This window comes from Tachypleus tridentatus, chromosome 2, assembly GCF_004210375.1.
Source record: "Tachypleus tridentatus isolate NWPU-2018 chromosome 2, ASM421037v1, whole genome shotgun sequence".
Classification (NCBI taxonomy): Eukaryota; Metazoa; Arthropoda; class Merostomata; order Xiphosura; family Limulidae; genus Tachypleus; species Tachypleus tridentatus.
The window spans coordinates 111,575,778-111,594,675 of record NC_134826.1 but is presented as its reverse complement, the minus strand read 5'-3'; the positions used below and the strand labels follow the sequence as shown (position 1 = coordinate 111,594,675).

The window sequence follows — 18,898 nt, the reverse complement described above, 5'->3', positions numbered from 1 at the left end:
CTTCTGGCTTTGACATCTTACCCACCGAGCATGTGCATGGGCCTGCTGAAAAGCAATGCCATGCAAGAGTGTGGGATACAAACAAAAAGTATCCCAGTCCCATTTTTGAGCTTTCTGTGCCACATAGCAGGCAGGATTCCACCAAGGATATCATGGAAAACGTGTCAAGGTTTCAAGAATACACTGAGCAGTTGCCTGTAAAATACAGTCGGTTACTGCTGCCACACATTTGTCTACTGATGGCTGACAGATAATGGCAGGATCAAGTTCTGCAAGAGCAGTGAGGGAGAGCCAGCTTGCTTGATTCAGCTTCCACTGGGGCATGCTAGTTGGGTGGCATCGACTGCAGTCAGTGTCTCTCAAAATTACAGGAAAATGATCACTGTCTTGTGGATTATTATCAACCCTCCATGAAAAGTGGGAACATAGTGAAGGGGAGAAAAGTGAATGATCAGTAGCAGTAAAAGACTGACTAGGTGCATGAAAATAAGTATAAGAACCACTATCAAAAAGAGAAATGTTGTGATCAGAGAGCATATACTCCACTGAGCAATCCCACCCATCACCTTCAGCAGTTCTCCAAGGGGATGATGTCCACTAAAGTCCACCAGGATTAGAAAAGGAGATGGCAACTGTTCAACGAGAGCATCAAGATCTGATTGATCATATGTCTCTCCAGGTGACAGGTAGAAAGAACATACAGTCATAGTACAACCCATGGAAACAGTAATAGCTACGGCCTCCAAAGGTGTGCCGAGTGGCAAATATAGGGTAAGCACATGCTGATCAACCAACAGTGCCACCCCCCTCCATGCACTCATCCATCACACAGCATGTACAAAGAAAACTGCCAAAAAGGAGACTGTATCAGTAGGTTTCAGAAATTTTTCCTGTAAGAAAAGACATACAGAATGGTAGGAAACAATCAGTGCTTTGATCTTATCCAGATTAGAACATAAACCTCAACAGTTCTTTTGTATCAAGGTGGCCATTTTTATTTATGTGTGGGTGAATTGAGTGGAGAGCTCTTTTGCTTACAACCACGTCTTTTTTCTTTATTGTCTTTATTCCAGGGAAGTCTATCGACCTCTATGAATCCTGCCCTGGGTCGATTGGCAGATCTTTGTTGTTGGAAGAGGATTGCAGCAACTGAAGACATGAACAAACAATCATTTTGTACCTAAGGTTGGGAGAATATGTACACAAGAAAATGCCCTAACAAGGAACCAAAGGAAATAAATCTTGAGGTTTGGTGGAATGTATGTCAGTTACAGAGGTGGGTGTTGAAGTTGATTCATCACATAGGTCAAAATACTTTTCATTTGGCCTGAGAATGATTCTTTTGGAGTCACAGAGGAATCCGTCTGCACTCCCCTGTAGTAGTGGAATGAAGTGCAGCAGCATACGTCAGAGATGAAGTGGTGGACAACAACTTTCAAGCTCAGGGTAAGTAATGTTTTGAATTGTTTTCAAAAGCTGTACCTCTCTTTCTTCCAACCACTAAAAGCAACAACAAAAATAGAATGAGTCAGAGCCATCGCAACTGACAAAATGAGGGTCCATTTCACACTTAGAGGCATCGTGGTCCTTGCCATTGCAAAAGGAAGCGTCAAACATGACGTCTTTGAATGACCAAACTGCCAATACTGGAAACATCTGAGAGTTTGGAATGTGTGGCTGTCCCTTGTAATTAAAATAACCTGCCTTGATGGTGGCAGGTGGGCACAGTGATGTAAATGCCAAACTAAGACATTGGTCGGCATCATAATTCCATATTTGCGAATGGAGATTCGCCTCATTGCAGAAACTCCTTGGGTAGAAAAACCAGTAGGAATCTCTGACTTGGGGATGTTCTTCAAATCCCTCTCAACAATAACTCCTCATGACGAATTCAAAGTAGCATGAGGCGTAACCTCAATAGGTATATCCCCAATCACCTTTGAATGCAAGAGGAGTTCACTGTGTTGAGATGTGGATGTTTCCACCAATATGTCACCAAAACAAAGCTTCTTAACTGACTCTGAAGAGTCAGCAAGTCCTGCAGTCCGTCCTGAATGAAAAGGGAAGACTTCTGCCCTAAACGTTTGTCGGAAAGTGAATGTAGTATAAGAAAACAAGGTACAGGTGTTATAGATGTTAAAGATTGCTGCTCAGAATCTGCAAGACATGGTCGTTTACCTATGGAATGTTTTTTTACCATCTAAGTCTTTATTTGGAGGATCCATAATAAAAAAGTATTTCAGTGCCCACTGACTCCACCGACCATACAGCCATATGAAGGGACACACTAAAAATGTCAAACAAGGACACTGCAGCAATACCATGGTTTTGTGATCACTACACCCAAACACCAGCATCAGATACAATGTCCACGACACCTGTTGAGAACATCCAACACTGATACTTGGATGACCCTAACCCAAGTGAACCAGCCAACTGACCCTAGAGGGCCACCCCCAAGGCTACCCATCTACAGGAATTCGAGGCCAAAGTGGTGTGTTAAGATTGAACCTCTCAACCACTAGGATCCTCTCCTCCCCAGCAAACACATGGGTAAAGATGTTGGACTTGAAGAATTTGTTGTTGTTTTTTTTTAATTTCGCACAAAGATACTCGAGGGCTATCTGTGCTAGCTGACCCTAATTTAGCAATGTAAGACCAGAGGGAAGAGCGCGAGTCATCACCACCCACCTCCAACTCTTGGGCTACTCTTTTACCAAGGAATAGTGGGATTGAGCGTCAATTTATAATACCCCCACGGCTGGGAGGGTGATCATGTTTGCTCAATGGGGATGTGAACCTGAGACCCTCAGATTACAAGTCACACGCCTTAACACACTTGGCCATGCTGGGCCTGACCTGAAGAAATGCTAAAAGCAGAAGCCAAAGGAATTGAATCCAAAGAGCCGCTATAAGTAATGGTGGTGATAAAGACAGGTAATAATATTGACTCATTAACTCTCTTAACCACAGACAAAAGAAGATTATGCTTGTGGTTTAAAAACAACTCTCACAGGTACAGAGATATCAGTCTGTACTCCCACTGTAGCAGTGGAATGGGGTGCAATAGCATATGTCTGAGACAGAGTGGTGAACAGTAACTTTAAAGTCTTGGTGTAAGAATTTTTTGAACCATTTTCAAACACTGTACCTCTTTCCTCCACCCACCTGGGGCAAGAACAAAATCAAGAGAGGGCAAGAGTTACCTCAGTAAAACACAATGTGGGTACATTTTGCTCTCATAAGCAGCATAATCCTTACCACTGCAATGAGCACACATCAAGGGGCCACTACATGATGTCTCTGAATGACTGAACCACTGGCACTGTCAACATCCAAGAGGGTTCAGAACAAATAACCAAACCTTTCAATTGAGATAACCTGTCTTGATGGTAACAGATAGACATGGAGATGTAAACATCAAAATCAGGATGCTGGATGGCAGCATAATTCCATCTTTACAAATGGAGATATGTCTCACTGCAGAAACTCCTCTGATGGAGAAACCATCGAGGATATCGGACTCAAGGATGTTCTTGAAATGCATCTCAAAAATAACTCTTCATGAAAAATTCAAAGTTGCACGGGGAGTTACCTCAATGGGTATATCCCCAATGGCCTTTGAATGCAAGTTCATTGTGTTTTGTTTTGGAGTGGATGTTTCCAAGATGTCCCTCAGAACATAGCTTTTTGATTGACTTAGGAGAGCTAACAAGCCCCTCTAGTCCCTTTTGAATAAAAAGAAAAGGGAAAAATTTGCCCTAGAGATTTGTCTCATAAAAAATGTAATATCAGAAAATGAGGCACAGGTGTTGAAGAAGTTAAATATTTCTGTTCAAAATCTTCATGATGTGGTCATTTACTTATGGTCTGTTTTTCTGTTATTTTGATTTTGATTTGGGGAGGATTCATAATAAAAAAATATTTAAGCACACCCTGAGATCACCCACTATGAAACCCTATTAGGAAATGCATTACAATGACAAACAAGGACATGACAGCAAAAACTGACTCAGAGGGGGGGCAAAGCTGCCCATCTACAGAAATTCAATGCCAAAGTGCTGTTTTAGGGCTGAACCCCTAAACCACCAGGATCCTCTTCCCCTTTACAGGTCACCATGCACAATAAACACATGAATGGATTTATCTCAGAGGAGGTAAACTGAAAGTAAAGAACCTTCTGTCGGAGGTCCTCTCACCACGTACCGGTATCCACACCAAAGAGTTGTAATATGAAATTACATTGGTTTATCCTAAATAACATTATGCAATTGATTTTACTTAAATTTTATAGTTTTATTGCCATTCAAACCATGTCAAACAAAAACTTTCACCCAACAAGTTGTAAATCATCTGGTATACATGTAATTCATATCACCTTTATTTTAATTAATCTACCCTTACCCAAGTTAAAAATTATCTAATACTTACATTTTAGTTACTTTATAATAACTACAAAATACATATGAAAAACACAACATGTAGTGCTTATCTGGGTCTTTTTTTTCTGTTTTTGGTGTTGACTACTGATGAAAATCCTTTTTTCTCTTTTTTTTTTAACAGAAATGGTACTAAAGCATTGTTTTATTCAATTAAATAATACACTAAAGAGCACAGAATACATAAAAAAAAACAATGCCTATAACTATCATAATTTCTAGGTTCATCTATGAAATAAGAAACATTTAGCTAAGCTATTTGTTGTGCTTTCCATTGAAATCAGGTTTGAACTGAAAGCAAAACAAAAACTCTATACAGAAAACAATGTCATTTGATAAACAGATTACAAATGACAAGGTATTAAACATCAGAGACCTCTTGGCAATTTCTAAAAAAGTTTGTTTGTTTGTTTTTGGAATTTCGCACAAAGCTACTCGAGGGCTATTTGCGCTAGCCGTCCCTAATTTAACAGTGTAAGACGAGAGGGAAGGCAGCTAGTCATCACCACCCACTGCCAACTCTTGGACTACTCTTTTACCAATGAATAGTGGGATTGACCGTCACATTATAATGCCTCCACGGCTGAAAGGGCGAGCATGTTTTGCGAGACAGGGATGCGAACCCGTGACACTCAGATTACGAGTCACACGCCTTAACACGCTTGGCCATGCTGGGCCCTTCTAAAAAAGTGATAAGTTACAGTGGCAAGAGGGATCCGATTTTATAATTTATTGCTTTGTAACCAAATTAAGTCAAAGGCTAATATTTTGCTTTGCCTTAACTCTCAAAAAATCCTCAGTGGATTTGATCAATCATGATATTTTTATTTTTTGTTTCTTTGAAGTTTTTACAGTTTTGACACCAACTTTTAATGCAGTGTATATACATTTTCACAAAATTTGGCAGACTTTCAATAAGCATTATAAATTTTTCACATAAAAATATAATTCACTTTGTATGTGGATTAGGAAAAAAAACATTTGATATATTCACACACAAATCTTTTTTCCCTAATACGTATGCCAAGTGATTTTCATGTTAAGATTAAAAATACTTTTCTTCATTCCAGCAATCTCCAATTCCATTTACATGATCTCTAAATATTCCTAAATACATTTGATATAGACCCAGTGTTGAATGAATTAATAACTTTTAGTCTACTTATTTTTAATTTACTGAGTAAGCACAAATCCAAAAAAAAAAATTTTTTTATGCATAGAATTGTTTGAAAATGACTGAAAATACTTTTCTTTACATAATAATGTATTAAGGAACTTACGACAATCGGTATTTTCATCAGATTTATCTGGACAATCATACTGGCCATCACATCTCCATGTGTTAGGTATACAAATACCTTCATTTGATATGCATGCAAAATCCTCAGGTCCACATGTTTTGTTACCTATAGTAATAACAAATATTCAAAGATCTCAGCAGAATAACAATTAATATGCTAAATTTTTCAACTACTTTTTATTAGATGTGTCACTTAACATCACTATTATTTTCCAGTTTGCATACAAATACTTTAAAATCTACAAAAATTTTATTGTTTTCTTTTAATGCTCAACCTTGTTGGATGATTATGCATCACAGAGTTGGTAGACTATGTGAAGGAATGGCTCAAGTACTCAGTACACAAAATATGGAAGCTAAAAAAAATCAATAATGACAGTTTTACTTTAAAAGACAACTGTCACTCATTTGTTTCTCCACCTAATAAACTCAAAAACAAGAAACCATTTCTAAGATATCAAATTAGAAAGTAACAAACCTAGAAAATTGTTCATCTTTCTTTTTGGTTGAGATAACTACAACTATTTTCATCACTAGGGTCAATTTAAACTTAAATCCACTCGGTTTCTGAACAGTGCACAATGCCATCACTTACTTATAACTACTAGTTAAGAAAAAAAATTAGTTCTTGCAGAAACTATGCTATCATTGCCCCCTATATAGATGAATAATAAAAGACCAAGATGTAGAATGCTAAATACTTTCTACATTATACAATGTATGTCTTCAGGGAGTCAACCCCTCCACCGTGTGTGAAGTGAACGAGTTAAAAACATACAAAAAATGAATAAGCATAACATTAACTTTTATTATACAGGGTGTTCGGAAAGTCACTATGCAGTTTTGTAATCATATTTTATTCAGTCTATTTCAAGCCAGCAACTGATAGCAGTGTTTAGAAACAAAATAAGAAGGATCCAGGCCTGTATTGATGCCAATGGGATTCACTTTCAACATTGTTTATAATTGTCATTCATATTTACCTCCTGTATTCTATATTTAAACGTATCTGTTAATAAGTATAAGTGCACAGTGACTTTCCAAACATCCTATACATATAACTTTCAGACAGAGAATGAAATATTACAAAAGTAATAAAAACATTTTGTACAAGTAAAATGACATATGAATGGTAATGGCCAAGAAAAGAATGCAAACAAGAAAATATAGAGAATACAGTTATGTACAAATCATCCCTACATGGTATTAATATTATTGCAGTTGGAAGGTTAACATTTCCCTTTAACAAAAAAATTTATTTTAATACTTCTACTTCCAATTTGCCCAGATGATCTAAAGGCTAATTTCAAGGCTGTAAAATTCCAGGATATCTTTTCCAGAACTATCTCTTACTAGCTCCTGAAATACTAGTCACATCTGGTCAAAGTCAGTTGGCCAGCCGATGTACAGATTCCCACACTTCATGAAATAATGTACACAACTTACTAGATTTTTCCAGGCCCAACCAAGTGGACAAATTCTCCTGTCTCGTCACTTGAATTACAAGAGTGTGGACCCACAGCTAGATCCAAGACAGTGACTATAGCAACCAGATAGCTAAGTATCATCTGTGACTCAGAATTACAAAGAAGCTCCCACATAGGCTGGTTCTGCTCTCACTGTGTATCTGGGAAAACCATCCAAGATAATTGGTAGGAGGGCACCCTGCTTTGCCCTCTTTTTGAGTGGAAGTTCAAGAATCACTCAGGAGAAATAGATCTTTATCCACCACTCCCTCAATTAGGAACTGGGAGTAGCAAGGACTCCCATGATCCATAATGAAAAATATGGGGGGGGGGGGATTGGAATGGAAAGTCCCAAGAAACAATGCTTCAGACACTGGTAGCTAGCACAGACTTGGAAAGAAACATACTTCATCAGACAATATCCACCACTTAATGTGATCCAAATGAAAATAATGAAATGGTCCCTGGCTAGTGTGAGAAGGATGAGTGACTACATTTAATAGCCAAAAACCATCTGAAGTAATAACTTAAGGTTTTATATTCTCCTAAAATAAAACTGAAAAAGCAAAGCTTGTCTAAGAAATGATACTCAATATTGTATTGATACAAAAATTAACAAAAAACAGATAAAATATACAATAATTCTCTATACGAGAAGCTATGACGGAAAAAAACCTCCAGTCACACAGATAAATCAAATTACATGAATTTTTACAAATAAGAAAGACTAGAATGAAAAATTATGTTTTATATTACATCAACATACAACTACCAAGATTTAAGAAAGTGACTACAAATAACTGATAAATGCTGGATGACTTAAGAACAACAAAACCAAATTCACCTCAACTAATATGCTGTTTACTTCAATAATCATACCTATTATAAAATCTATTTTGCAAACTTACCAACTAATTACTAAAAACAATTTATATTCAATAAAAGAGACTTATAGTTGACAAAATAAAAAGTTACATTAACTCAAACCACTCTTATCCAGAAGCCCAATGTCTAAACGAACAGAAAGGATGTGCCAATGTTGTATCTCACATCAAATCTGACTGGTATTCCACAGTGCAAGTGGCATCAGGTAAAAGAAACTCTCCAAGGCAAAGCACTAGAGGAAGAAGCTTTGTTCCAAACAACACTACACAAGTTGAGAGCACGTGTGAACAACATCAACCTCTGGGGCACACTGCACAGATATAAAGAATATGAAGCAAAACTACAAAATGAGTTAGGTTGAGGAATCACAACTAAAACAAAGACTGATATTGACTAGCCTTCTTTAATCAAAAAACACTCACTGGGAACTGACATTCAGATGACTGTAGGACAAAGAATCCCAAATAAGAGGGATGAACTTCTAAAGTATAAAGTCAACCTCTATATTCCACCACACAGAAGTGGATTTCTTCTGTAACAGATAAGGAAGCTTATTCTTCAGACAGAACTACACAGAAGCTTGGTAAAGCATCAATCTCTGCGAGTCACTTCACAATACACACACCTCCAACAGTATAGAGAAGCATATGTGAATAAATGCAAATCCAAACAAAGTGAAAGAAGCAGTAAACCTGTCATGTGTTGCCTTTGACCACCAATACATATTGTCAAAATGTTCAAGGGATCCTGATCAATATTCTATTAGTCAAGCAAAGAACATATGTCTAAACCAAGGAAATAAGTAATTTCACAGAATCCAAAAAGTTAGAATCTCCTGAGAAAAAAGGAGCAGCAGCAAGTGCATGGAGAACAGCTCCATGAAGTAGGAGGAGGTAAACTCATATGACAATCAATCTCCCAGCAAAAGATAACTAAAAAATTTTTAGTTGAGACCCTCCAACCTGAGGCTTATGTAAGGGTACTAGAAGTAGTTGGAAGAATATCAGAAATCATCATAAAAGGGTGAAGAATTCAAAACCAGAGGAAAAAAAAGAAGGAAAATCATCCTTGCTAAAGCCTACAGAAAAACTGTAGCAAAAGCATAATTAAGTCATTCTTCACAGAAAAAAATTAAATACATGAAGAGAGCACAACTGAAAAATGCCTGTGCTAGATCACTGCCTGACAAAAAGTGATAGTTCAGCAGAATCATACAAAGGGAGTACAATGTGTCAAAAAGGTGTTGCTATCCTGTTAGTGGAGGGTTGTCACAATGATTTACGTGCAAGATGCAGAGAACCACACTGTTCATGAGATGTTGGAATTCAATGCTTATGATGCCCCAAAACATTTTTACATATCAGGATCAGCACTGAAAGAGAACAGCTATACATGTGAGGAGAGGTAAAGTTCTGTACCAGAATGTACATTATGAAAAATTTATTACCATAAATGCTTTAGAATTTGGATGCAGATCACTCAATTTTTTTAGCTTATTTCCAACCTTTTGGAATATCTTAAATCTGAAAAGCACAGAAACATGAGAATAAATATACACAGATTGAACAAGTTATGAAATGTATCTGAACAGTTTTATTAATTTTCTGTACCAACTCCACCTTTTCACATTTACATATCTAAAAATTGACAGGTCTATACATGTGCACAGCATTTTAAACATAACAAAACAAGATTCTTATAAAGTAACTTTTTTCTTTGAAAAATTAAAACAAAAACCAAAAAAATAATGTAACAATTAAATTATATTTAATTTGAAACATGAACTTACTACAAAGGGCTGGATTTTCATCAGACTTATCGCCACAGTCATCTTCATTGTCACACTGCCACCTGCTGGGCACACACTTTTGGTTGTCACATTGAAATTCTGTTGATGAGCAGGTTCTTAATTCTATAAACAAATGGAAATAATTCTCATTATTTATCACAACTATTAAGTATAAAAGTTTTGAGAATAACCATCATGATAATATGATCAAAACTAATTGAAATTCAGAATTATTTAAAAATTTCTAATTGTATTTTACCAGTTTGGAAAAAATAAGAATCTATTTGCATGTCTTTTAGCATAAATTTCTTCTCTTTCATTTCAGTGTCAATTGTTTTCCCTCTATTTCAATTATCCTAACTTTTGCTGAGCTTTATTTTGTTATGCTATCCATCTACATTTTCCTTCTCATGTTAACCAGTTTCCTCTGTTGCACTGTTTCTGAACTGTTAATTTTATTCAAAATTTTAGTTAAGAATTTATATTATAAGTTCTGTTCAATTAAAATGAAACTGGTATGGCTTATTGCTGTAAACATGCCATCTTTTAATTCAAATGTTAATCAATATCTCAAATTGCCAATTTAATCTGAAATAGAATTTAATATATTTGCTACAATTATGGTTATTTATCAATTATAATGGCAAAGAATTTTTGGGTAAAAATCAAATACACAAAAATATGTTTTTTAATGAAGTTTTGTGAATAATTTTTACTACATTTTTAAAAATCCCTTACATGATATAGAAACAGTAATAAAGTATTGTAACACTATACACTGAAATAAAAAGTTAAATTTTTGACATACACACTGTGTTTACATAATATGATAATTGCTTTAATCTGCAACAATATTTTTCCAAACATTCAAGGAGCTTGTTTAAGTATGCAAATAAATATAATAAAAACTGAACATAAAATCCTAACTCAACTGGGTTTTGAGTGCGAGAATTCCACATGGTAGCCAAGCACTATGAACAATGCAATACCCAGTCTTTGTTATTCAATGTTAACAAATCCTCATACCAAAGATGCACAACCTTTCAGCCATGAAGATGTTATAACAGGAAAGTCAATACCACAATTCATAGGTGAAAAGAGTTGCCCAACAGTTGGTAGTGGATGGTGATTACCACCTACTTTTTCTCTTGGAAGAAAACTTCTCTTCAAATATGTCCAATGTGTGATTTTTGTTTATTTTTTAATGAAAACATACTTCTGAAACAGGTTTCAAATCCTAAATTATACACGCATACTTTTCGTTATACATAAGATTTAATTGCTATAAATTACCAGAATTTTAATTAAGTTTAATATACACAAAAGAACTTGTAACAAATAAAAAGTAAAAATTATCACATCAAGATTTTTTAATTATTCAAAGCTGGATATTAATTTGATAAATGGCAAAGCATAACTGACTTTTTTTTTTCTTTTTAATATAAGAAAAGAGCATTTAATTTTCCTGTCCTTGGTCTACCCAGCCCTGATAGTGTTAAAAGACATCATTACACAACAACTAATATTTTTTAACTATTTGTAACTGAAACAGTAGTCTCTGATGAGAGAGGAGTATACATTAGACTTTCCAAATACTGGCAGAAGCTGTAAAAGATCTTTTAAAATCAATAAATGTTATCAACCACACCATCCATCTTCAGCTTCTTCAGTTTGAAAAACCTAAGTTAGGCAATGATGTATTATGTATGTATGTATGTATGTATGTATGTATGTATGTGAAAGTCACACTACTGACCACGGATATCTTGTCAGTGAAGAATAATGTAGCATTAAACAACTACTCATGCACAAATTTCAAACATGGGCAAATATCATGGTGTCTTCCTATGTCCCACTGTCAATGTTAGCAGTCAATGAATAGTTAACCCACTAATATGACATGCAACAACCAGTTGTTGATTGAACCCACACTAAGTTTCTTTTAAAAATTTGTGCCAATACTACCACACCCATTAACAAAAATACCTGTTTTAACACTGCAACCCAGAAAAGTATACACATTTACTCATTCATGGTGAATAACATCTTCAAATTCTTCCACAGCATTATGTGCCTTGGTAGTAACATAATGCAGTGAACCACTGCTTTACTCTTATGTTTGGTTTGTTTTGAATTTTGCACAAGGCTACAAAAGGGCTATCCATACTAGCTGTCCCTAATTTAGCAGTACAAGACTAGAGGGAAGGCAGCTAGTCATCACCACTCACTGCCAACTCTTTTACCAATAAATAGTGGGATTGATAGTCACATAATAACGCCCCCATGGTTGAAAGAGCAAGTATGTTTGGTGTGACGGGGAATTTTGAATTACGAGTCTTCAACCCTTGGATTACGAGTCAAATGCCCTAACCACCTCACCATGCCAAGCCGTTGCTGTTATATGCTTCCATCTTTTGGGAATATTCTTGAATTAATTCATTTACTTTAAAGTGTTTCCTGCATGTGAGACAAGTAATTGTAGTATTTCAATCCACCCAACAGGCTATCTTTACAAGCATTAAATGTCTCAATGCAATTTCAGCAGGCTTCTGTTGAGGTTATTGCTTTTTCTCCAGAACTTAACATCCTTGAATAGAAGCATTTGTAATATACCGATTTAAACAATTTCTACAAATTTCAGATCCATATCACCTTCTGAAACTAAACACTGCAGAGTTATAGTCATTTATCATACACTCATTATCTTTGTATGGCAAATGATACAAGTCTGAATTAGCAATCAATACTTCCTTTTAACTACCGATTCAACACTCCAAAGACACTGTTTTTCTCTTTCAGGTCTGAGAAAAATAAATTGATGAACTTTACTAATACCAGAATTTTAATTTTAAGGGGTAATTGTTGCAATGGTGAAACTGGTATCTTGATATTCTTTCATGCAATATTGAGCATTCTTATTTTGGTTCAAACCAGGAAAACCAATGCTTTACTGGAGATCAATTACTATGATAGTTATCCAATGCAAGATCCATTATTAGAAAGGGAGTACAATAATATTTTGCTGATACACATTTAGTATTGAGCTTGAAATAATTATATTATTTAAATCTTATACTTTTTATGTGATGCTGAGAATAATAGCACTGAAGCAATCCACGTTTTTGTCTTGAGATTTGTTTTATAGTTACTCCTTTTACAACTGTTCACCACTTCACTAAGATTAGCCCACTTGGAAGATGTTCAAACAGGCTGGCTTAAAGTATTTTCATGTTTTGATATCAGAATGAAGCAATCAAAGCTACACTTAGATATGGCAACTGGATGTCCAACTGCCACATTATCCTCTGCAATAATTGAATGTCCAACTGATTTATTACAGCTTGGAAATTAAATATTATCAACTGGTCCTTCAAAATTAAAACCAGAATCTTTCTCTCTGCCAGCTCAACATTCAAAAGAAATATTAAAGCTAATATCTGTTGTAAAATAGGCAGGTACATTTATATTACTACATATTTGTCAGTTGTTTTTTTAAACAAAATATCTGCATGAGCACAGTGATATTTTTAACATGCATATTGTTTTCAAAATTAGGAGAAAATCTATAAAGACCTGGGCAAGGGTTACTCTTAGTATCTACATGGCAAATATGGGCACCATCAGCAAATTGCACAAAACTACCAGTACTGACAAGCTAGAATATAAAATATGAAAATTACTTTTCTGTTTCTTGAGCTATGGAGTATGTACTGAATCACAGGGGCTACATTCACCAGATTCCATTTTTGGACACAGTCCTTTATACATACTTATGTCAAAATAGAAGTGAAATAGAAACCCTACAACCCAAGCACTTTCAAAAGGTGGACCTTTCTTCTTCAGGGGCAAACTTCAATATACATGTGAATAATCAATTGAAAGTTCAGAATGATTTTTTCCAACCTTCTTAAAGTGCTAGGAAGCCACTTCATTCTTTAGAACCAAAATTTCAAGTAGATAGGTTGTGTCTTCAGTCTGCTTGAAGTTTCATACACTTTCTTTAGACCTAAATACAGCTCAGTTACTAAGCTTGATAAATTATTGTAGAAGTCTGTGGTTTAGTTATTTCTGATTCTTTGGTTACTCCAAATGTGTTTATATAAAGCATCCTTCACATGCAAAATTTGAAAAGACTTAGTAACCTGCAGCAAACACGTATAAAGATCGTCATAACTGGAAGATACAACTGTTTGCCATACTTATTTTCTGTTCTATGTTTTAGTTAAAAAGATAAAGAACTTGTTCATCAATAATAATAATCTTTTTACATATATAATGTATAACAAAATGTGACTATTTTACCAAATACTAGTCCACTGAAGCACAACAGAGACAGGTAACTTCGTAAACACTGAAGGTCAGTTTTATATTACTGGATACTAATGTGAGTGCATGTGCTCTGCATCAGTGCAAGTCCTGTAATGTTAGCCATGCATGACTGGAAAGTCAATATAATAAAAATAATATATAAAGTCATGAGATTTCAACTACTTAGACAAAACATACTTAGTTTGGATAGCAAAAACAACAGATAAAAAACCTCGGCCTTACTGCAAACAAACATTTGATTTGTTTTCAGATTTTAGATATTACACATAATATCTGAAAGTTTTGGGATGAAGAATTTTTTTAATCACAATATGAAAAATCACTTCACATTCAGACTAGTAACGAAACACTCAATATCTTCATCAACAAATCTTTAGTAAAAACATTTCCTTAAAAAACTGATTTTTTTGCATACAAAAGACTTGCAAATTTTGCTAAAAGTCTACCAAAATTTTGTGAAATACATATACTACATTAAAGGTTGACCCATGTTTCTTATACTAAGCCAACTGCATGCAAAAAGTTCAAGCAGGTAGCTCAGGCATACTAAAAGAAACATTAAATACACTTACCACAGTTTATTTCATCAGAACCATCTCCACAATCATCACCTTCATCACAGTGCCATGTCATGGGAATACACCTTGCATTAGCACAGATAAACTGGTGTGATGAACATTGACCTATTACATATCAAGATTTATTTTTATAATTTAGTACACTTGTTACTTCTCATACACTGACACCTTCCTACCAATAAAGTATCATGAACTATTTTATCATGTTACAAACAGAACTATCACTGTTACTTATGCTAAGATTGAACATCCTTTTCAGTTGGAGAATGTTACTCTTAACCAACCAAAACACTTATTTTAAAAATAAAAGTACATATAACAAGCCTTGACCTTACCTTTTAAAGGCACTAGCAACATTCTTTTCTAAAACTAACTGTTAAATGTATCAATTATTTCATATAGTTAATGTTAATAATGATGAATGTATGTATAAATATTCTGCAATTTTTTCAAATGTTTTCAAACATTAAAATTAATATTTACTTGCAGCACTTATTGTGTAAACTCCTTTTCTTAGCAATTCATCAGATATTAGAAGCCAGTTTTATTTTTAATACTACATTCTTCACTCCCTACCTTAGGGATATTTTCAAGAAGAATGATTATTATATGAGGCACAAGTTGTTATATCCATTTCTGTATATACTTTCTTCCATATATAATTCATCAGAGCAGCTAGCATACAACACAGTAGAAGTTGGAACAATATAATTACCACTTATTACATCACCACTTTTTATTCTGCAAACATATTTTCAAAGCTGAACTGCAAATGAATATGGAAGATACAGTGTTGTTGAAATATTATTGTTAACTCTCCTTTTTTTTCAAAAAATTTTAAGGAATTGAACAGTGTGTAATGTTAACACTGTCTTAATGACAAGTGTAATAATTACAATACTTCAGCAGGTTACCAATTTTGAGGGAAATACTTGAGCCTTACTGTTTTTCATATTGAAAAATGCTACTAAGACTAGAAAACTAAATTCAGTTGATGAAATAAGATATTATTACAATGGTTGCTAGTTGCTTTCAGATTAAACAAGTTATTGTTATAATTCTGTACACCTATCAAATTTCCAAAGTAAAATTTCAAATAATCAATGTAAATGTGGTATGAAACATGTATAATAGTAATGCTAAACCAAAACATCACAACTGGATGAATCACTACTAGTAGTAGTACTCCGATGTTAATATTGTAGTAATTCAGAGGTTCATTTTGGTTATATTACTGCAGTAATTTTGTGGTTATTACTCAGCAGCAGTGCAATGTAAATGACACCAACAATGCTCTTGTCTTCTGTTTACTTCTTGTACAAACTGGCAATAAGTGAAAAAAAATACAATAAAATGCACAAGTAGGCTTGCACTTGGTTACAAGTATGTTAACACCTCAGTTACTCAACATGCATGGATTATCAATGTAATAAAATTTAGCTTTATTATGTATGTAGAATAATTCCACATTAGTGGTCCTCTAGAAGTGTTTAACGTGTAGTCAAGTTTATTACTCACACATGCGTCAGAAAGACTTAATCAGTAAAATGTAAGCTTATTCATGAAATTCTGCATTTTACAGATTTGATGAGCCAAAATAAGAGCAATACAACCTAATCTGTAATATACTGCACACACCTTAAACAACTTAGTATTCCCTATATCCTATGCTCTAGGTACAACACTGAATGAAAATTTTCCCACAAACCCTCATTTTTAAGCAAAATTACAATTCACATCCATATATCCAGTGTATGTTTCTTTTCCAAGGGATAATAACAGCCACTCTGGCCTATCAAGAATATGACATTTTCCACCACCACACACCAAACAACCCTGTTCCTTATCTAACATTTTTCTCTAAAATATCCAATACAATCTCCTTTCAATTTAACACACATTAGTACTATTTTATCTGAAGGTAAACTATTCCTTGGATTAATCACTACAAGAAAAGTAATACAAACTGTTCTCTATCAGTTTTTGTCTTCTTCAATAGATTTACTGTCCACAACTTTATTACATTTTGCCTAAATGTAATGATTCCAATCCTTTAATAACTAAAGTTGTCAACTTTAGTAAAAATGTGGAGATTAACATTATTTACACGTAATCTCAAATTTTTCAATCATCCTCCAATATAACATATACTATGTCACATTTATGCAAGTTACAGTGAATACAGTCTTTCAAGAAAAGAGGAAGTTGACTTTGGCAAATAAGTGATGAAAACTGCAAACATGCATATTAATTGATTGCTAGTATCAGCAACACACTATAGGTCCCTATTTTTAACATTTTTCTGCATTTTTACATTTTAAGCAAAAGCTAAATAGAAAAATGCATTTTCAGTCATCTCCTAAAATAATTCAGTCTACAAGCTGATGTTAAGTTAAGGCTTCATTAGTGAATCAGTTTGTACTGTATACTGTAAATAAGTCATTAGACCTGCTACTGCTAATACAGTACTACTAGTATAAGTATAGACTACTAATTTTATTAATGACAGTGTATGTACATTAATACTAATACTGTATACAGTAGAATACTGTTATTGTTATATAGTATATTACTATTAGAACACTAACAAAGAAATAGTATTACTATAATAAGCAATATAAATACTAAATTATAAAACTCTTTAACCCAAGTACTTCCAAGTGCTCAGGTGATACTTATTGGGTTCTTATAATTTTACACCAAGAATTCTTGAACCTATATGTTTATTTCAACATCATGAAAACACTAAGAATTAATAGTAAACCAATTAGTAAATGAAATTGATCATCCCCAACTAATTTACTAATTCAACTAACTAATATAACAGTAACATATAGCACCAAAAGTCACTTAACCGGTTAATGTTAGAAACTTCTTACCAGTACATATACATGATATTGATAAATTAGAATAAGCCTAACCTTATTTGATGACAAAGAATCTATGTTTTAGAAAATAACGTTCGGAAAGTATAATGTTTCTTACACTATCCATTTTTAAGCCGTTTCTGAACTTTATTTAGGCAATGACTAACACTAGCTTTGACTGTGTACGAGAGAAAACTTTATAGTTTATTATAACAAAGTTACCCATTACCTAGTCAAGTTACCTCCAAACTCATTACCGAATCAAGTCATTTTCAAACTTTTATTTTATATTCTAAAAATTGGGTTCCTCGTCATCAAATTCAAAATTTAATTTTAAATTCTTCTTACAGTCACAGCTTCAGGTCGCCCCATCATATTTTTATATAAATATTCATCATTAGTAATTTTAACGATATAATGCCTTATTCTTGTTGTCAATGTTTCAATTTGTAACTTTAGTTATTTAGTTGGTTACGACGTTGGTACATAAAGTGATAAACGGCATTAGAATTTAATGCATCACCACAGTTATAACTTACCATGCGTCCACTGTATAAATAAAGCAATAATCACAAAACAAACGTAGGTTGCAACTGTTACTTTATGTAATACGTGTGATTTATTTGCTGAAGCCATAATAATAAATTTGTTCTTTCTAGAACTTATATTAATAAACAATTAAAACGTAACACAGTCAAATTATTTCTATCTTCTCGTTACAATTCGCCGGCTATATTAACACACTACACATAAGCATTGAAAGTACCTCCCCACCAGTAGCAATCATTGGATGTTATAAAAAGACGTATTTGGGCGGTGTAATTTTCTTCCACAATGTGGTTTTCCAATTACTCACTCTACTCCCAAATATTTCTTTATGATATTCCATTTCGTTACAAAATATAATATATATATGTATGCATCGCCAATAGAGAATCTCTAATGTCAATTAAAAATACCAGTATAAAATTTACTTATTGTTAATGATAATTCTAAAACATTTATTAAAAGATATTTATGTTAGGGGTATCACCAATGATCAAAATAGCCTATGGGAAATCACGCCACTTAGAACTACTTTTCTTCATAGAACCAAACGTGCAATTGTGAAGCACGTGGTTTTCAAGAAAACTGAAATCCTGCAAGTATTATCTTGTATTAAATAAAAGGTAAAATAAAAATTTTAAATAAAAACATTTCAAGTTTTATTCTACTGAATTATTCTGTAAATTCAGTGTAAACTTA

General features: G+C 33.9%; 1 protein-coding gene across 2 annotated transcripts in view; it reads right to left on the bottom strand.

Annotated features, from left to right (window-relative positions):
• Positions 1-18,489, bottom strand: part of LOC143244845 (low-density lipoprotein receptor-like) — a 65,987-nt gene extending 47,498 nt beyond the window's left edge. For both annotated transcript variants that reach the window (XM_076490244.1, XM_076490245.1), the window contains exons 1-4: positions 18,193-18,489; positions 14,781-14,891; positions 9,880-10,002; positions 5,720-5,845 (exon numbers count right to left, since the gene is read on the bottom strand). In XM_076490244.1, the coding sequence (XP_076346359.1) occupies positions 5,720-5,845; positions 9,880-10,002; positions 14,781-14,891; positions 18,193-18,289 (457 nt within the window). In that variant the 5' untranslated portion in view covers positions 18,290-18,489. The remainder of the gene's footprint in view (positions 1-5,719; positions 5,846-9,879; positions 10,003-14,780; positions 14,892-18,192) is intronic.
• Between the last annotated feature and the right edge of the window lie 409 nt (positions 18,490-18,898).